This window comes from Corvus cornix, chromosome 21 (genome assembly GCF_000738735.6).
Source record: "Corvus cornix cornix isolate S_Up_H32 chromosome 21, ASM73873v5, whole genome shotgun sequence".
NCBI classification, from domain to species: domain Eukaryota; kingdom Metazoa; phylum Chordata; class Aves; order Passeriformes; family Corvidae; genus Corvus; species Corvus cornix.
The window spans coordinates 6,377,866-6,397,874 of NC_046350.1; the positions used below are offsets into that span (position 1 = coordinate 6,377,866).

The following is a 20,009-nucleotide window of genomic DNA, read 5'->3' on the forward strand; positions in this document are numbered from 1 at the left end:
AAAGGGCAATTCAGTGGTGCTGTTAATCCTTCTGTTTGAGAAAATGAAGGTGAATAATCCTCCCATTTCAAAATTATTTTTGCATTTTTCTCTATTTCTGCCTCTTTCCTACCTCTCTGAAAGCAGCAAGCAGCTTCCAAATAAAATCCCCTTCTTCCTGTCTTTAGCAAAAACCCCACCAAAAGAACATCCTAAACCTTTCCCTCCTCAAGACACTGTGAGCATGTAAATCTGGTGATTTTGGAAACCACCTCTTCTGTCTTAATTGTATTGGCCTCTGTCTTCTGTTTTCAAGGGGAGATTGCACTAAAGCAGATGTTGGTGTGTGAGTGACCTGTGAGCACTCCTGGAAGTGTCTGTGTGGATTTGATCTGTGTCTGTCACTCCATCTGAGCTGTTGGTCTCTCTCAGCTTCCTCCTGGCTCCTGTCTGTCCTCCTACACAGTGTCTCCTCTCTCCCCACAGGACTATGAGAGTAAACTACAGGCCCTCCAGAAGCAGGTAGAGACACGGTCCTTGGCAGCTGAAACAACAGAGGAGGAGGAGGAGGAAGAAGAAGGTGAGTTTGAAGCTAAAAGTAATTTCGATATAGCCAAGCCTAAAGAACAGCTGCTGTACCATCCCTTGTAACAGATAGAAAACTCGCTTTGGAAAGCTGCAAAACACTGTAAGTTCTTGATCTGTAATCCTCTAAGCATCGAGATTTCAAATACCCATTTATAGAATACATTCCACATGAACAGTAGATACATGTCTCCAAATACAACTGATGCACAAACTAGATTAGTTTTATCCCAAGCTTTAATTTGGTGGCCTTGAATTTGAAGGAATCTCTCTCTTCCTGGCACTAACAGAGCTCAGATGTCTTAAAATAACACTGTTGCCTTTGTTTCCTTGTTTTGATTTTGAAGTTTCTCTTTCCTCCTTGATAGGAATTCTTAGAGTGCTGTGACATGTCTGTGTAACTCCATTTCTGGACAGTAGATAATTTATTATTCCCATTATACTTGCTCTCATTCCACTCTTTCAGCATTTGGCTTTAATAGTTGCCAAATAACTGAAAATAATAGGAGTAGAAAAGAATTTGTTTCCTCTATTCCAAATCTCCTTTACATGATCATTAATCTCCACTGCTAATGTTGAGGAAGTTTGAGTCCAGTTTTTTGACAGCAAATTATGTAAATGTAGGATTTTGTTTTCTGTTCTTCCAGAAAATGTGTTGAGAACTTGATGGCACAGTCAGCACGAATATTGGATACTGCATGTGATGGTTTTGAGAAGAAGCCACATTGCTTTATTTCTCTGTTTCTTTGCTCTTCCCAGTGCCCTGGACACGCCATGAATATGAACTCGCCCAGTGGGCTTTCAGGAAGTGGAAATTCCACCAGTTCACTTCACTGAGGGACCAGCTCTGGGGAAATGCAGTATATCTGAAAGAAGCCAATGCAATCAGTGTAGAGTTAAAGAAAAAGGTAGGGACATGCAGAGCTGCTTTTGAATTTTCTGACCCATCAGTTTTGATTGTATAATCCTGCTGCAAATGCTCTCAGTTACTTTAGTCTTTAAAGTTGTATGTCTCTTGCTTATTAATTTGGGCTGTAAAAGGATTCAGAAGATTGTGGGTCTTTGATTCAGACTTCTGTCTGAGTGAACATCCCATGCCAACATCTGGCTTCTCAGGACCAAAGTAATGTCTGTTTTCCATGCAGGTGCAGTTCCAGTTTGTCCTGCTCACGGACACCCTGTACTCCCCACTGCCTCCGGAGCTTTTGCCCGCGGAGCCGGAGAAGAGCCGGGACTGCCGGCCTTTCCCCCGCACAGTGGTGGCTGTGGAAGTGCAGGATCTGAAGAACGGAGCAACACATTACTGGTCCTTAGAAAAACTCAAGTATGTAAACAGTATTAGAGAATAAAATTCCCTGTGTCCAAGGAACTTTACTGAAAAATTTCTTCCCTTGCTCTTCCTTATCTGTGTTTGTTTTTTCTCTGTGTCCTCCCAAACTTTCTAGACAGTGTGGGATGTTCTAAATACCAGCTTTCCAGATTCTTTGAACGAGTGCACTTTTCTCCAGGTTCTCATCTCACCTTCACATTTAATTTTTGTAATTCGAGGTTAGACTATATCTTTTGACTCTAGTAAGACTCATCATAGCTCATCTCTCTGCATTACTGCTTTTTTCAGTCCTTTCACTGTAATAATTTCCTTGCCACTTGCTTTATGTAACCTGGCAGTATAGGACATAATTTATAATAAAAAGCTTAAATAAAGGAGATTCTATTTCTATGGAAGCTACACAAATTCTCTCACAAGTTCTGACTGCAATCTGAATTACTTTCATCACATGTAAATGACATTTCTTTTCCCCATTTTGTAATACTGACAGAAGGACTTTTTTCCTGCTAATAGCTTCCAGACAAAGGATCTCGCAGTGTGAAACACTTGTTTTCTTCAATAAAATAAATGAATAATTAAGGTTTGTAATGGAATCGGTTTACTTTTGAATCAAAATGCCAACATTTCTGGAGTGGAGCAAAGAACTGCTGAAATTACTCAGCAGCATGGTCTGATGTAAAAAAAGAAGCAAAAAATCTGCCAGAATTAGATGTGAAAGAAGAATATTTAGAAGCTGAATTGAAATCTAAGATTTATGTAAGCTTCTGCAGTGACCTTGCCTTGTGCTCAGAGGGCTTAGCCAACCAAGTTTTTCCCAGAATCTCTAACATTTTGGGGAATTAGTGAAGTGCCAAATTTAGGGTACAGCCTCCTCTGTTCCTGGGTGTAATTTGGTCCAGGTGAAGCCAGGGAGGTGAACGCATCACTTTGTGTTCTGCCTTTTTTATTCACTCTCTCTTAAGATTGTTACTGCTGCTTTCTCCTGCGCAGGCAGAGGCTGGAGCTGATGCGTGAGATGTACGACCGCGCTGGGGAAGTGGCCTCCAGCACCCAGGAGGAGCCCGAGAGCACCCTGACAGGCAGTGACCCCTTCTACGACCGCTTCCACTGGTTCAAGCTCGTGGGAAGGTACGGGACAGCACCTCCCTGCTGCTTCATTTGCAGCTCTGGCTGAACGTGGAATGGTTGAATAAACCATGTTGCCTCTGTGTCAGCTGTGTTTTGTCTTTCAGGGATTTTAAATACAGTTAAGAGTAGAAAATGCTCTTTAGAATATTACCAGCTCAGGTGTCAACTAGTAGAATCTGCTTTGAGTGAACCTTTAGTGAGTTATAAATTTATTTTAAAATAATATAACCAGCTAAGTTCTATCTAAAGTCACTGGAGCAGAGCTGTGAGAATATAAAGAACACTGGAAATGTCGTCCAGAGTCTCTCATATGTGTGGTTCATAGTTGTGTTCAATAGTTTGGTCATATCCTAGGGAAGTGTCTGATGGGATTCTTTAATATTTCCTGCTGTCAGCCACACCTTTACAATATTTTTATTTGCAGAACTGCTGTGTTGGAAATAAGAACTGTAGCTCTGTTAAATGGATGTGCTCTCAAGATCCTTATGCTCAGCCATGTTTCTATTCCTCTTTCATTTGGTTCCTGCTCCGTTCAAGGACACACTTTCCCCTGACTTTGTTGGCAATCCCTTCCCTCACATTTCATTGCAGTCCAGGTGGTTTGAAGCCTTTGCTCGTTGTTCAGGTGGTCTCTGTGCTGATGGCAACAAAGAAGTGTTAAATGAAGGTTCGTGTGTGCGCTGACCCTGTTAATCGGTGTCCGTTCACTGATGTGCAGCTCCCCCATATTCCATGGCTGCGTGAACGAGCGCCTGGCCGATCGCACGCCCTCCCCCACTTTCTCCACGGCCGACTCCGACATCACTGAACTGGCTGATGAGCAGCAGGATGAGATGGAGGACTTTGATGATGAGGCCTTTGTGGATGACACTGGCTCCGACGTTGGAACTGAGGAGGGATCAGACCTCTTCAATGATGGGCGCGACCCGTTTTACGACCGATCCCCTTGGTTCATTTTAGTGGGAAGGTTGGTGAGGTTACTCTGAGAATGGCCAAAAGGGACCAGCTCTTGCTGCAGACTGCAATGGCTTTGCCTCGTGCTACACAGATGGTCAGTCTAGCCAAAATATCCGTCCATAAATTGGCATTGCCAGAGAATGAGTGTAGTTCAACGTTGTTTTAAATTCCTGTGTCTGGGGCCATGAAGACCTAAGTAATAATTGAGAAAATAACCCTTAGATGTGACAGTGTGAGTAAATCTATCTTTAGATAACTGTCACAACTTGGAATGAATGGGGGTTTGTGTACAGTATTTAAACATTATTTGTAGAATTCCCTATTTAGCCGTTGCAGGGTCACTAAGATAGAATTGTAGTGTGTCATTTTCTTCCGTGGAAGAGAATCTGACTATGGTGGAAAGACCTTCAGTCCAAACCCAGAGATCTTTTTTTTTTGAAAATTTAACATCTTCTGCATATGAAAAGATGGCATGAGGAGAAAGAAGAATGGTTCCTTCCGGATGAGGAAAAGAGTAATCTCTGAGGTGATTTGGCTTCTCAGATTATGCTTGACTCTCTGTAGCCAGCATTACACAGTGAAAGGTCATCAACTGTGAAATTCCCTGGCTATCTTTATCGGCACTTTCCCCAGGCACTGTGCTTGAATTTCTGAAACAAGTTTGCTTGATGTATTTTAGAGTATTATTGAGTTTTCCAGAATAGAAAGCATTAGGGCATTATCAGACCTCAGTCTGTGGTGTAGACCCTTAAGGACAGCAAGTTACATTAAAGAAATGTAGTTCTTTGCACTGTTTCTTCATTAATAGTCTTGCTAAAACATGTTTCTCATTACAAGAAACAAAACCATTTTTATTTAGTGGCTTGGCTCCTCTCTCTGCTGCTTCCCACTCCCCCAGATATGCTTTTGTGCTTCCTTGCTTACCCTGTAAGCCAACGTCCTCGTTAAGGCAGGGAGGTGCTTGCCACAGCCATGGTACAAAAAAAAGGCTCTGTGGCCAGCAGAAGGGAGGAACAAAGGACAAGGGACCAGAGCTTGGCTGTATCCTTCTCTGTGAGTGTAAGCAGGAAAGACTTCATGGTCAGGATGGTGGGATCTTTATGCAGTTTCATCAAATGCAGGACACTTGTTTGCATTATTTATGAAAAGGAGGGATTGAGTTTGCTGTTTTTTTCAAGCTTTGAGTTCAGTGTAGTGTGTTTGTCTAACCTCAGGCTTTGTCTGTAGTGAAACTTGGAACTTCCTTGATCCAGTTTTTGATAAAAAATTACTAAAGCTGCAAGAAATTGCATTAGTCCTCTGTGACCTCTGAATTTGTGCCCTTATGTGCAGTGCCTGATAACATGTTTTACCAAATCTGATTATCTGATGCGGGTGGGGAGGCAGTTTGGGAAAGCCATCTGTGCTGCTTTGGGCTGGCTGTCAGCTCCTTGGAGCGCAGGGCTGCTCCGTGTGCTGGCGCTGGCAGCCGCAGCTGGGGCCCCTGGAGCGCCGTTCCCCCTGAGCTTGGGAAAGAGCTGAGCTATTCATCCTCACTCACAAACGCCTCAGGAAGCACAGCACAAGCTGAGCAGATACAGTGTGTAATGAAAACACTTGTGCTTCCTGGCAGTCGCACAGCTTGCTTCCCATTCCCTGTTTTGTGGAGAATTCTGAGCTCTGTCTCTGTGAATGGACATGTGAAGCTGTAGCACTTTGGGCACTGGCCTGAATGGTGTGAGCTGCATGTACAGAGCTGTGACTGTTGAGGAATGAAACTTAGTTCCTATTATGAGGCTAGAGAGCTGAGTGACTTTTTCTCATTTGTTCGTTTCTATTGTTTCTATTCCTGTTCTTCTGTTGTGCCCATTCTGTCAGCAGAAGCTGTTAGAATGTCCAGCACCACTGAGTAGGAACTATTTTGAGTCCTCTGTGTCTTCCAGTGTGAGAATTCTGCTTTTGAACAGTGAAGTACAAGAACCAGGGGTATGTCCGTCTGCATAGATATTGTCTTGAGCACAAGGTAGCTTTCAGTTTATAACAAAACCAAAATTCCTTATCACTTCCAACTGTGTGCTGGTTAATGTGCTATAGAATGTGAAGGACAAATAAAACAATTTTTAGTATTTTTGGGGGGGTTGTCAGCAATAACAAGTGCAGGTCATGAAGGAGAGGAGGAGGAGAAACGGATCATGTAGTTATCCAACTCCCTGGCCATCACAGTTATTTTCTTTTCTCTCTCTGTGCTATGACTGTCTTTTATTTGTAACTCTTAAAGAAAAGAAAAAAGAGCTGGTCCCTTTAGCCATCTCTTCTGGCATGCTGGGTTTCTTTAAGGCTGATTCTGTTTAATGGTGTGACATATCAAGCATTTGCTTTGTTTTTAAGGGAGGTGGGAGAGGACTATGGGCTATTTTATTTAAATCCTAATGTGTTTACTTTAAAAATATCTGCCATCATTCTGAGTTCTGTTGGTTTTGTTTTAGTTTTTTAAAAAATTGTGTTTGTTAAATTTAATTTCTAGTTTTGTTGTGAGTATGCCATTTTACCTCACCAATCTTTCTGCTAATCCAGCTCCCCTCTTTCAGTCTGCTGGACTAAGTGCAGGGGGACACTTAGGGGCTGTTTGGGGAGTGGGAGTCCTCACGGATGTGGGAAGAGGAGGAGGATAACCTTAAGATTTCATCCACTCCTGACCTGGCACTGTCTCACGATGAAGCAGATGGAATGGCACTGGCAGCAGTGTTGCTGCATAACCCAGCTCTGTTTTGGTGCAGCACATGTGCGGTTGCTCTCCACTCTACAGAAGTTGCGGCATTTTCATCAGCAAGCAGGAAGCTCAAAACTTTTTGCATTATGTGCTTTGCTTTCTCTAAGTTAAAATGATTCTGGTGAAGAAGGTGACTAGATGGAAACAAATTAAGGAAGAAGAGAAACACGTTTTTTTCCTTGGGATGGTAGTAGTGGTAGTGGTTAATCCAGCTGGATGCTTTGGCTGTCACATGTTGAGCAGCAGCTTCAGAACTCTTGCCCTGCAAATAAACATATATTTTTATTTTTCATGCAGGTGATGCTTTCACTCTCCATTAGTTTGGCTTTGAAGGGGGAAGGCTTCTGCAATGCCTGTCAGTTAGTGAGACTCCTACCGTGCACATCAAAGCAAGGCTCTTTGGCTTCTGTTCTGTTGGGAAATGTCCGTTCTCCCTGGCTTGAAATGTGCTTTTCAAACTGGGTGTGTTTTCCGTGCTGAGCACAGAACCATGTACCTTCCTGAACTCCATCCCTGATCCAGTCCAAGTGAACAATTCCAGTTTCAGGGACTGTTTTCTTGTATGGTTGGATGCTGTTTTCTCAGATGAGCATCACCTGAAACTTCAAAGCCAAAAATGAAAATGTTAGAGGGAAAAAATAAATTAAACTTCTAATTTTGTTACTTTAAATTTAGTCTCTTCTCCCTTCCCCTGCTTTATCAGTGCTTACCTCACTTTGAAGCAGACTGAAAAGGAATTAAATCCTAATCTTAGTGAAGTGTTATGTTGCAGTTGGTTTTTTTGTTGTTGTTGTATGATTTTCTTTATTTTTTTGTTTTCCTTTTTTATAGCCATATTAATCATCCTCTTCTCCATTGCATTGTGTCACAACTTTTATTTTACTAGCATTATTTTTGTGTCTTTGGTTCATGACTGACACATGTTTGACTTCCTTGTCATTTCAAAAGAATTCATTCATCCTTAGAATGGGCATGTGAACCCAAGGAGCAACACTTCCCTTTTGTCATGCAGGACTTGCCCTAGGGATGTTAAACAATAACAGTGATAAATTACAGGAATTAATTGTACATAGTACTAAAGACTAATAAAAAGAACTGTAAGGAGGAAATTAGTTAAACAAATTACTATTGTTTAGTATAATTTAATGTGCATAAATTTATTAAAATTAAATCATTAGAAACTTTAAAGTTAATGACTGGTAAAACTATTGGTTAAAGTTCTGTGCATCTCAGTACTCTTCTGAAACAGCTCACTCAATAAATAAAACCTTCCATATTTTCCCCTTGCTGAGAGCTGTTCTTTAGCTGACTTCTTGAGCTTTTCAACATTTAAAGTTTTGCTCAAGCTAATTCCACTGAAGTGTGATGCTTTAAAAACTACTGCAATTCACTGCAGAAACATAAAATAACTTAATAACTTTACTCTGACTTTTAATTAAAATCTATACAATTAAATTGGTTACCTTACTGCTCCAAAACAGACCCTGCTTGTATATAACTTTAAAAGTTAGTGTGTGGCAGGATCATCCCGTGCGGGGCCTAAATGCTGCTTTTCCTTTTGTAAACTGTAATTTCTAAGTGGTTGCTCTAGAGTAGTGATGTCATGTCTTATTTGTTTTGTTTTTTCGAAGAAATAAATAAAATGCTCCTAAAGAGATTTACCTGTGGAGACTGTCAGTCTTCCACTATCTGTATATTCAGTGAATCTTCCAAGAAACCTAAGTGATGACTTTTGGTTTATTGTGGGCTTCTTGATTATTCTGCACACAGTGTTATCAAAGGAATATAGAAGAGAGAAAACATTCAGTCAATCTGTTTTTAAGAGTGGTTTTATATATTCAGTAAAAATTTGAGGCTGTGTGAGCACAGTAGCTCAATTCCTTTTTAATTTTTCCCTTCCAACTACCTCATTGTTTATAATCAGTAGTTCCCTAATAGATTCTACCAGATTGCTAACAGCTCCATTCACAACTGTAGTGCATCTCCAGTTCCCTTCCATACAGCCATCCTCTTAAACGGTGTCCTTCCTGTGTCTGTGACTCATTCATGTAAGCCCTGGGTCCCAGTAAGCTCTGACTGAGAGCATTTGGTGGCTGCACTTGGCTTGCCCAGAGCCCTGTGTGGGCAGGATGGATCCAGGACCTCTTGCAGGTCTAAGAGATGGAGTGTCTGAGATCTGACTGTCCCAGGAGCCGAGCAGACACTGCGGTTGGGTTTGGCACACGATTCCTAATGCTGGCTGTGTTTCTCTCCTCCCTGTCACCAGAGCATTCGTGTACCTGAGCAACCTGCTGTACCCAGTGCCCTTGATCCACAGGGTGGCTGTTGTCAGCGAGAAGGGAGAAGTGCGGGGCTTCCTGCGCGTGGCTGTGCAGGCCATAGCAGGTGAGAGACCTTCAGAAACCAGGCTTACCAATCAAGCCATTCTCCTGATACTCAAACCTGAATAACTTTCATGTTGCAAAGAACACTTGCTCTCTGTTGCTATTGAAATGATGTCATTCATTATTTCACCATATGGGCTGAGCATGAATAAGTCTTGAAATAATGCTACTGATCAAAAGATTTTAAAATTATGATGATGTTGACCACTGAAGTTTATACCTGACAACTAATGCAACACTGCTTTTTAGGACAGTGGCAGTTTTAACTACTGTCAGTAAGTCTGAGAACTAGAACTAAAGCAAAGCTTTTTCTTTCCGGCACCCAGTATAAATAATGGAGAAGGGTACATGGTTGGATAATCGTGGTGACCTGCATCAAAGTTAAATGTAGCAAGTTTTAGCTGTGCTCAAACTATCCCTTTATATAATGCTTAGAAATGTGCTCCTCAGTGGTCTGTCAAGAGCATGTGAAGAAGTTCCTGCACTGATGGTTTGCAGCATGGTATAAACAGAAATCAGCAGCAGTTTCCCCCTTCATTGCCTCACTAAAAATGTGGAGACTTAGAAGCTGCTTTAACACAGTGTTTAATCACCAGGAATTCTTTTCAGAAGAGTAGATATATGGGGTGGTAATGGCCTCATCCAGTGCTGAACTGGCATTGTGTGTGTGCCAGAGTTAGCTGCAGTTCACTGCTCAGTCGCTGATGTTTTAGACTTGCTCAGTGTGAGGTGGGCTGTTGGTAGTGCCATGCCTTATCCGTGCTGGTTGGGAGCACGGATCCTTCCCATAATTTGCACTTTCCAGCAGTGGCCAGCTGCCAGCAGTTCTTGCTTGTTTAGGTAGGGTAACCCTGGAAGCTTCACTCTCCATGGGAACATATAATGAAACTCAGACTCTGAAGATGTGTAAGACTCACTCTGGCAGGCATTAAAGCAAGTGAATTAAAATCTGGTTTAATGTTTACAAAAGTCTAGTTTGGTTTGGTCTCCTTAGCATTGACTGAATATTTCCAAATAAATACTTTTTTTATCCATCCAAATGAACAGAATACACCATGGCTAATAGAAATTGAATGGGGGACATCTCTTGAAAAAGGGCCATGGCATTATTTGATCCCTAAGCAAAGCTTTGGAGCACATTCTGAATCTTGGGATTTCTCCTGTGAGCATGCACTTACTGTGAAAAAAACCCCTGGCATTTAACCAGGCCCTGTTGTTGTTGCTCTCTGTGAAGAGGAGGAGGTGAAATGAGTAGATTGTATGGACAGATCCACCTTTCAGACTTCCAGCATGTCCTGGTGGAGCTTTGTTAGTGTTACTGCTGAGTTCATGGCTACAGAATTTTAGGTGTTAGTTTACCTCGATATAATCATCAGAAGTAAATAAATAATGAAAATTAGTCCTAAAGTTGGTTTGCATTCAAAATTCTCTACGGTTAAGTATATTCAGAATGAAACTTCACAGCTTGACTTGTTTTCCCCCACTTGAGTTCCTGATGGTTAGGTTTCTGACATGATCTTTCCCAGCACTTACTCCAACTTGTAACTGGATGACTCTTCTGCTTTCCATTTTGGTTTCCATTATAATGAAAATTTCCATTTGGATAACTCTGCGGGGCCTCCCTTCTCCTCCCCATCATTTATTTATCTCTCTTCTTTTTTCCCTGTTTTTTTTTAGCTGATGAAGAAGCCCCAGATTATGGATCTGGTATTCGACAGTCTGGAACAGCTAAAATTTCATTTGACAATGAGTATTTTGATAAGGTAAGAATTCCTAAAATTGAGTTAGGTATCTTTGAGTGTAGCAGCTTGTGCTTCTACATAAAGAACAACACGTGTTGTAGGGAAAGAAGGGGACGGCAAACCCAGAAAGTGCAGGAGTCTATTACAAGCCACTTCATTTAATTTTTCAGAGTGATTTTTCTTCAGTTGCGATGACTCGGTCTGGACTGTCACTGGAGGAATTAAGAATTGTGGAAGGGCAAGGACAGAATTCAGAGGTTACCACTCCTCCAGAGGAGATCAACAGAATGAATGAGCTGGGTAAGCAAGAAATACGTGGTAGTTTTGGAGAAATTCTGGGAAATTTGGGGCACTTTCAGTCAGTTATAGAAAGGAGTTCTGCGTGTCCTTCAAGAATGTGATAGTTAGGGGAGAGGTGTTAGCAATGGGTTGAATATGAGAGATCGTGGACTTAATCATTTGAAGAACTGTGCTGAAAAACTGTTCCCAGGTATTTGGATCTTTTGGGTTTAAAAGGGAAAAAAAAAGTGTGATGGGACTAAACTGTCTCCTGAAGAAATATTTTAAAAGAGAGGAGGAAAAAAAAAGGAAAAAATGATTTCATGTGGGATGTATTTTTTCTCTCTAAGACTTGAAGTCAGCCACTTTGGATGGAAAGATGACTATGGAAGGATTCACTGAGGAAATTGGTGATCACCTGAAGCTGGGCAGTGTGTTTACCTTCCGGGTGACAGTGCTCCAGGCCAGTGGCATTCTGCCCGAATATGCAGATATTTTCTGCCAGTTCAAGTAAGAATTTGTTTTTACTTGCATTAGGTAATTAATGGTTTGATAGAGCAAAGAATAGTGGGCAGTGGAACTCTGAGAACTTTTTGAATGGGTGGAGGTGTTGTACAGCAGAGAAAAACACCTTATCACTTACTGGAGTTCCTGGTGCGCACTTTCCCTTAAGCAGGTGTTAAGGAACAAAGTTTTGCAGAAAGGAATTAGGAATCAAAGTGGACTCATAAGTTACTAGTTTATAGATATCTTAAGGTTTTAAGCTTTAAATGTGAAAAATTCAATACTAGATTGTACATATGCCTGTTAGAATGAAAGCTGCATGACCCTTGAGGAAATCAGTACTTCTCAAGTGAAGGTGGTCTTAGGCTTGGGTCCTTAAGGAAGAGAATAAAAAGGAATAATAAAGACATCAAACAAGTACAGGAATTACGGTCCCACAAGACTATGGTATTCCTGGCTTTAGGATGTCACTCAACTGCTTCTAAAGTTCCAGCAGAATACACTTCTTTTAGGGCTTTAGGATTTCTTTTGAGGGTTGGATTCAGAGCACAGCAGTCTTCATTAAACCATCCTGTGGTGGCTGATTTCTGTTTTTTTTTTTAAGCTTTTTACATCGACATGATGAAGCTTTCTCAACAGAACCTCTCAAAAACAATGGCCGAGGGACTCCCCTTGGGTTTTACCATGTTCAGAATGTAAGTAAAGCTTTCCATGAGCAGTAACTGCCTGTATCAGCACTGGGAGTTGTGTGTGTCCTTCAAGGCCAGGGGAATTCTTAAGAATAGACAGTAATAGGAGTGATCAGGTGAACGATGCAATCCCCACCACAAAGCAAAACACAGAATGATTCTTTGTGGCAAATTTAACTCTTCTCTTTCACCTCTACTTCCTGCCATTGAATTCTGTGTTTCCTTTCCAGGATGTTCAATGAAAACAGTCTAGAATTCAGGAAATAAAATATATGTGTGAATAGCGGTGCTCATGATCTCAGATGAACTGGATATATCTATTTTTATGAACTGTGTAATCCTTTGGTTACATGCAGCCTCCTCTTCTTCTAATTGAAATGCCTGATACTGAGGCTTTAATTTTCTCTTTTATCAGAGAGTAGAACTAATGCCTAAACCAAAAGGGAATGCAGTTGCTTTTATTGTGACTGACACTAAGTGATATGAAAAATACAGACTCCTAAAAGAGATTTCCTTTTTTGAATGTCTCATTTTCTTTCCTCACTTTTGAAATAGATTGCTGTGGAAGTGACAGAATCATTTGTGGAGTACATCAAAACAAAGCCTATTGTCTTTGAAGTCTTTGGACATTATCAGCAGCATCCTCTCCACCTGCAAGGACAGGATCTCAACAGGTATTGGTCACTAGCCTGGCATAAAGGCACTTGGGGATCATGCTCAGGTTATGCAGTTTTTTGTACTCCTGAACTTGTACACCCCACCCTCACAGGCAGAATTCCTGATGGAGGTAAAAGTGCTGGCCGAGGCGTGTTTACCCAGTGTAGTGACTGATGGAATTGTTCTGCTGTCTCAAACATGGGAGGCTGTTCTGCCAGTCCACCCTGCAAACACCTTGGTGATTGGAGCACTGCACTGGGAATACTGGAAACTCCAGCAGTGATCTGTGAGCTCTGGGAAAACCTCAACAGTGCTCCTAGGATTGGTTAAGTTAGAATAGCAAAAGAGCGTAGGTTAGTCTGAGAAGTGTGCTGAGCCCCCTTGTTTTCCTGACAGGTGATATTTACCTGTCTTCATAGAATTGTGAAGATACTTTTAGAGACAAAAATAGGTGTGTATACAAAGGTGCACGTGTGTGCACTTGTGTATATTTCTTATGTTTAACTGCCTCTGTACTGATAACTCTTCATTTCTCTGTAGCCCTCCACAGCCTTCTCGAAGATTCTTTCCTCCCCCTATGCCACTGTCAAAGCCAGGTGAGAACAGCTCTCTAACTCTGTACATCACAGGTCTGCTACTAAAAATGGAGGTTGTAGCATATTCCTGAGGTATCCAGGACACCAAGAAATGTAAATGGAGTGGGTGGTACAAGGGGCACTGAATCTGTCTTTGCTGGCTCTCTGCCCTCTTTATGTGCTTTATTTTTATTTCTTCTCAACCTCCTCTGCAGGAAGTGCTGCTTGGTTCATTAGAGGGTAGAATGCCATTCCTGAGGTGTTGACCATACTCCATGAGATCTGGCTATGGCTCTTCCTGTACTTACTGAGCACTTGACTGGAAATTTGCTTATTCATTAATTGCTTTATCTTTTTGCTCTCTCACATTCTCTTTTAGTGAGTTAGTCTTGTTGCAATGATCCTTGGTTTTCTTTGCTTAATTGGAATAATGCATGCTGAACTCTTTTGTGATTTTTTTTTTTCCATTTCACCTTTAATTTCCTCCATCTTCTCCATCTCACCTGCATGTTTCTACCATCCTTTTTTTGTGTGTGTTCCATTCCCCCTGCAGACCATGAAAGGAAGATTGAGTTGATTAGGTACCTTATGTCTGGCTATGTAAACGTGCATGTGCTGAACACGCTCTCCGAGCATGCCAACGTGCTTGCCTCCTCTGCTGTGGCTGCTTTCCAGGATGGAGCTGACCAGCTGCCACCTTTTCTCTTTCTGCCTGTTCCCAGTTGTCAGAGTGAGAGGGCTCCTAAAAGAGATGGTTAGTAGCCACACCTGGTCTGTGATAGATGTAGAAGTAGTTCCAAAATGTGCTTCAAAATTCCTTTTTCCTTCGTCATGTAGTATTCTTAGGAGTAGAAGCTGCCATGCTTGTGGTCATGGAAGGATGATGCTGTGCTTAAATTTAGGGCTCTTTTAGAGAGAACCACAGGGACAGTCTGTAGATTCCAGTGTGCTGGGAGTCAGAGGTTTTTGTGTGTCACTGCATCTGTTCCCTGAAACTTCCAGGACCTCTGATTTTTTCTGTGTTCTGCGTAGTTTTGGGATACTGGGAGGAGAAATGCATATGAAAACACAGGCAGGTACAGAGGAAACATTCTGCTGTGTTCTATACAGGTTTCCTTTTCACTCATCTTCCTTTTCTGCCACTAACAGTGCTATTCCTCACTTCCATTTGTATTCTGTTTTATTTAACTCAAAAAAAAGTCATGCTTGTTATTAATTGTACCAGAGCAAGTCTGTGAAAACTACTAGAACCAAACTTTCATGTTTAGTTAAATGTGTCTTTCTGTTGTTTTTCTCTTCTGGTGCTTTTGAGTCTCTCTGCTTAGCAGTAAACTTGAGTTACTTGTGTGTTTGATGTTCCTCTGGCTGTAGTGAGTTCATGTGCAACTGCATGAGGTGACTGGGGGTAAGAGAGTTACTACCCTGAGTAATGTATGGGAAGGTAAAGCCTCAAGCTTGCTACCTCACAGGATGGAGCTGTGCTGTGAATAACTGATTGCTGTAAAATCTGTCACTCTGAGGCAGCTGCTATTTTACCTAGAAAAGAAACAGAACTCAAAAGAGAACATTTAGGCACACTTGTAAGGACCCGTTTTAACTGGGGGCTGTTATGTCCTTCCAGTGCATGGGAAATTAAGTCATGGTGGAAGCTGAAGGATACACAGAGGTGTGAAGGTGGGAGAACCTAAAGAACACCTGAGCAAGGAAGACTGGGGCTTGAGAGGTGAAGGGGGAATAATTATTTGGCTTAATAAAAGCAGTGGGGTTAGTATGTAGAAGGAGAAAAAAAATGGAAAATCAGTTGCAGAGTTACAAAAGTCCCAGTCAGAGTATACAGAACTAAGCTTTTAAAATGTTCCCATTTACAAAAATGTAATGAGTGAAGAGATGAGAGAAGGCATGTAATGATAACGAAAACGTATGATGTGTGAGGGAGTATCAGGTTATTTCTAGAATTTAAGCAGTCTCTTTTTTTTTTCTTAACGTAGTTTATCCCTACATTTGTGTGAAAGGAATCAGAGAGGATCTGGCTGGTAATAATCACTAATACCAAGAGATAAGGAGCCCAGAAACATACTTTGGCAGGATTAAGGCTCTGGAATAAGTCTTGTTCTGCCTTTTTAAATACACAGTATCTTAACCAAGTGGTGCAGGAGTCTGGCAGTTTGTAAAATGAAGAAGTGAAGACCGAAGTTTTTAGTTCTTTTCCTCTTCTGTGGGGAAGGTGAAATGTACTTTATGGGTGAGTAATGCTGCAGATGAACAGACCTCAGCAATTCTAAATCACAAACTGTTAAGCCATAAAGCAACTGATGCACATTTGAGGAAACTTCTTCTCTGTGGATCTAGAGGGACTGTGTATTTTTCCAGACTCTTTGGATGCACTTTTGTTTCATTATTTAACTTTCTTTTTTTTTTTTTTTTAATTCTAGTAACCTAGATTTAAAAAACAACTCTTACAGAAATAATGATTGCTGTAAGCAACATCATTTTCATGGTAAAAGCTGTGGTCTGCCTACGTACATAGAATATGTAGGATCTCTGAAATGGCATGTTCCTGTGAGCCCTGAGGAAGCTTTACTTGTTCAGTCTTTGTAAACCACTCTTTTTTTCTTCTTTCTTTTTTTTCTTTCTTTAAGTGCCAGCTACAAAGCTGAATACTGTGAGCAAGCCCAGTTTGGGCCACAGTGTGAGCAAATACGACCTCCTTGTGTGGTTTGAGATCAGTGAACTGGAGCCAACAGGAGAGTAAGTCCTGTATTAATATGTGTTTCAAGAACAGCGGTTTATGCGATTTTTGGGGTTTTTTTCCCTGTGTTCTGTTCAGACCAGGTTGATGTTTAGCAGTCGTCATGTGTGGGGGCTGGCTGGTTTGTAGTGATGGGGTGTCAAATCTGCTGGCAATAGTTGTCCCCATTGGAAAGGACCAAAGTGATGAATGGCATTCTTTCACACTTGGAGGGGTCTTTCCACTGTGAAATTCCAGGCACAGAGGCTGAGCAGGCACCGGGAAAACTTCCCTTGTGTAGGCCATGAGTTTGGATTCTTTGGGACACTGGAGACTTTATGCTCCAGAAGTCACATAGCAGACCCTGGTTTGTGTTCATCTCTGCTACAAAGAAGGTTTTCCCCTGACAGGTTTTTAGGGGTTATATTGAGAAGTGAGTTCCACAGAGTTTTCCATTAGTACTGCAAGTACAGTGTATGACACTTCCATGTTTCACTGATCCTGTAGTGCCAGAAGGAGCCTGTTGGGAGAGTAGGTAGAAGGACACACTCTTACGTCTTCAGCTGCTACAAGGAGAGGAACCTGCTGGCAGCAGAAGCTGCTGTGCTGGCACATCTTTCCTGCCTGTTGATTCACTGTCTCACACAGGTACATCCCTGCTATTGTGGATCACACCGGGGGCCTGCCCTGCCAGGGGACCTTTCTGCTTCACCAGGTACTGATGAAAGCTGTGGAACAGCAGGTGTTATCTCTGCAGGGAGGGAGGGGATGCTGCTGACTGGGGTTTGCATCTCCTTTCCCACACAGCTGTGCAGTGACAGCACTAGGGTCAGAATCTCTCAGTCTGTGCTTGGTCTGTTAGCTTTGGGCTACGAGGAGATTGCTTGGCTGCCAGGATATTGCTGTTCCTGTTGCTTATCAGTGGGCATCCCACTCACAAAAGATGAAAGCCTTTTAAAAAGCAGGAATTTGTGCCTTCAGTGTTCTTCAGCATCTCTAAGGATACAGAAAGATTGTGTAGACTCAACTTCCGTTTGCTCTCTCTCACTGCTTGTGGTTATGACACATAATCTATGAAGTGGCCATATCTCAGTGCATCTTAAATGCCTCTTATAGTCCTTAATAATAATTTGTCTTCAGCTAGATTATAAAGATGATCCTAGTTAAATATGGTATATAGGTTTAAAGTTATAGTTTTCCTACTCTGCCTTTGTGGAGTGAGGAGGGGAAAGCATTTCATTTCTTTTGCATATGAGAATATAACATCCCTTGGAAGTGAATTTTAGGGCCCTGAAACAAAGAGGTGCTTGTCCAGTTACAGGCTTGTTTAAATGGTATTATTTACTTCACTTTTGTGGTATAAGTGCAAAATAGACCATGTGTGAATACTTCACCAGTGTTTTGTTTCTGAACTCCACCAGGGAATCCAGCGGAGAATCACAGTCACCATTATCCATGAGAAGGGCAGTGAGCTGCACTGGAAAGATGTGCGAGAGCTGGTGGTTGGTGAGTAAATGGTTTTGCATCTTGCTCTGTAAGGAAGAAAAACTATTGCTGGTAATTTCTCTTTGTATCAGATTCTGTCATTTTTATGAGCATTGCCTGTGAGAGGAGGATTTTGAAAAAGATCCAGAGGAAAAACTTAAGTTTTGCAACTTCCGCTTAGAGCTGCTTGTTAATCACGTTGTCTGAAATGATATTTGGGAAAACAAATTCCTTTTGTGTTGCAGTTTGAATTTTAATTGATTCCTCCTCCTCCCCTTTTCAGGGCGTATAAGAAATAAAGCAGAGGTAGATGAAGCTGCTGTGGATGCCATTCTGTCTTTGAATATTATCTCTGCAAAATACCTGAAGTCCTCTCACAGCTCCAACAGGTAAGTGAAGGAAGTGAGCACTCCAGCAGGAATCTGAAATTTGTTTGACCACACTTTTAAACTGACATCAAGGTTTGGTGCTAGAATACAGCACTGAAGTACAAGGACAATTTTGGGAGATATATTTATAGATGTGTGCATATTATTCCTGAAGCGAGCATGTGACAATTTAAGCTGGAGCCACACTTTGTAAATTCAACTTCATAATTTGTGGATTTATGCAGATGTATGACAAGTTGAGTCCAGCTCCATGTCCCTGCAGTCTGGCAGGAGCAGGGCCCCTGGCTGAGGGGGTTGTGGCTCTGTATGTCCCTCATTGCTATAAAGCTCAGACTCCACATGGTTCTGCTTCAGTGTCTGCAACCAAGTGCAACGAGGCAGAGGCAGAGGAGGGCACTGGGCACAGCCTCTCCCTGCTCTGACAGCAGTCACTTAACTGCTCTCTGGCTCTGTTCAGCTGGTGCAAAGCAGGAGTATCCCTGGAATGGGGCTCTGAACGGCTGTTTCCAGAGGGGAGGAAGGTTTGAGTCCATCTCTGCTGCACCTGCTGAATGCTGGAGGTGGGATCCTTTCAAGCACTGGAATTCTTCCTTCTCTGTTAGAGGCCTGGACTTTGAAACACCTGTGGCATTAAAGGTAGATTTGAGGTGCTGCTCCTGCCCATGGGATGCCTCTCTGCCACCTGGTGTCTGTAAAGGCAGGCAGGGACAGAGGGATTGGCAGTTATTATCTTCCGCTGAGAAGTGTGTATTTCAGTGTGTTTGAATTAATGGATAAATACAACTGGAAAATAGGGAGACTGCTGGTTTCCTGTCTGATACTACTGGATTTGCAGTTGGAAAGCTCTGTGCTTTCTGTTCTGTTCCAATAAATTCCTCTATATCTCTGTAGTTTCCTATAAGGTGGGCAGCTTGGGTGAAGGATGAGTGTGATGAAGCTGTTGGCCATCTCGTCCCAAAATGCCAAGGTTTAAGTTGTGGGATGAGTGCGTGGTGGAATGCGATTGAGGCCCTGGTAAAGGATATGTCTTATGTTTGCTTGTTGTCTGCAGACTTGTTTGCTGCTTTCTGTGGGGTTTTTCACTTTGTTTTGTTTTTTAAGTCCACTTGTTCTGTTCCTCTCAGCTGTTGCTTTTCTGTTCTGCTTTTGGCTGCACTAACTGAAGCTCTTTCTATGTTTTTACAGGCTCTTTCTTGATAAGGATATGCCTAGGTATTTTTTGTTTGCTTCCTTTGTACATAAAGATTCTTGAAAATAGAATGCTTTATGTCCCATTTGTATTGCTGCCACTTCCCTCTTAGCTTTTACTGAATTCTGTTAGCACATCTCTTAGCTCTTCCAGAAGTAGTCCTCCTCTTCCTTTGTGTCAGAGGGTTATTCAGGTACAGTTCAGTGGGGGACTTGTGAAGGTGAACTTTCCTTCACATGTGAGAGTAGGAGAATTTCCTTTGTGCAGTCTTTCTGATTCTCTTAATGTGCCATCAAATATAGACCCTTTTTGTAGTCCTTGCTATTTTCTTCCCTTGTTCTGTATCAAAGAACTAAATTTGGAATTTCTCACTGTCTCTGACTCTGTAATGCTGCTTGTTTGAAGTACCAAGCCAAGGGTCTGAATGATGAGGTTACTTGAATTGCGCTGATCAAATAGCAGTGGCTGCCATGTGACTGCTATTCAGCCACTGTTCTGGGGCTGGATTTGCGTCTGAAATTTAACCATATGGTTGCACTCCTTGGTTTACCAGCTGGCAGAGGAGCCAGATGTGCAGTAGCTGCTCAGGCTGGATTCCTGTTTCACCTTCCCAGTGGGATCACAGCCAGGCACATTGGCTGCACAGTCTGGGGCACTTTG

The 20,009-nt window shown here is 42.0% G+C and overlaps 1 protein-coding gene across 21 annotated transcripts in view; it reads left to right on the forward strand.

The window, feature by feature from the left end:
• The window catches only part of KIF1B (kinesin family member 1B), an 82,500-nt gene that overhangs the window by 48,916 nt on the left and 13,575 nt on the right, over positions 1-20,009 (forward strand). For 7 of the 21 annotated variants that reach the window (XM_039563780.1, XM_039563784.1, XM_039563783.1 and 4 more), the window contains 18 exons: positions 466-559; positions 1,324-1,472; positions 1,710-1,888; positions 2,885-3,022; positions 3,741-3,989; positions 8,995-9,113; positions 10,790-10,875; positions 11,025-11,154; positions 11,484-11,643; positions 12,242-12,332; positions 12,882-13,000; positions 13,524-13,579; positions 14,112-14,312; positions 16,198-16,306; positions 16,935-17,001; positions 17,708-17,792; positions 18,055-18,160; positions 19,346-19,372. In XM_039563780.1, coding sequence (XP_039419714.1) covers positions 466-559; positions 1,324-1,472; positions 1,710-1,888; positions 2,885-3,022; positions 3,741-3,989; positions 8,995-9,113; positions 10,790-10,875; positions 11,025-11,154; positions 11,484-11,643; positions 12,242-12,332; positions 12,882-13,000; positions 13,524-13,579; positions 14,112-14,312; positions 16,198-16,306; positions 16,935-17,001; positions 17,708-17,792; positions 18,055-18,160; positions 19,346-19,372 — 2,165 coding nt within the window. The remainder of the gene's footprint in view (positions 1-465; positions 560-1,323; positions 1,473-1,709; positions 1,889-2,884; positions 3,023-3,740; positions 3,990-8,994; positions 9,114-10,789; positions 10,876-11,024; positions 11,155-11,483; positions 11,644-12,241; positions 12,333-12,881; positions 13,001-13,523; positions 13,580-14,111; positions 14,313-16,197; positions 16,307-16,934; positions 17,002-17,707; positions 17,793-18,054; positions 18,161-19,345; positions 19,373-20,009) is intronic. The other 14 variants (XM_039563789.1, XM_039563791.1, XM_039563794.1 and 11 more) reach the window with 6 other exon arrangements.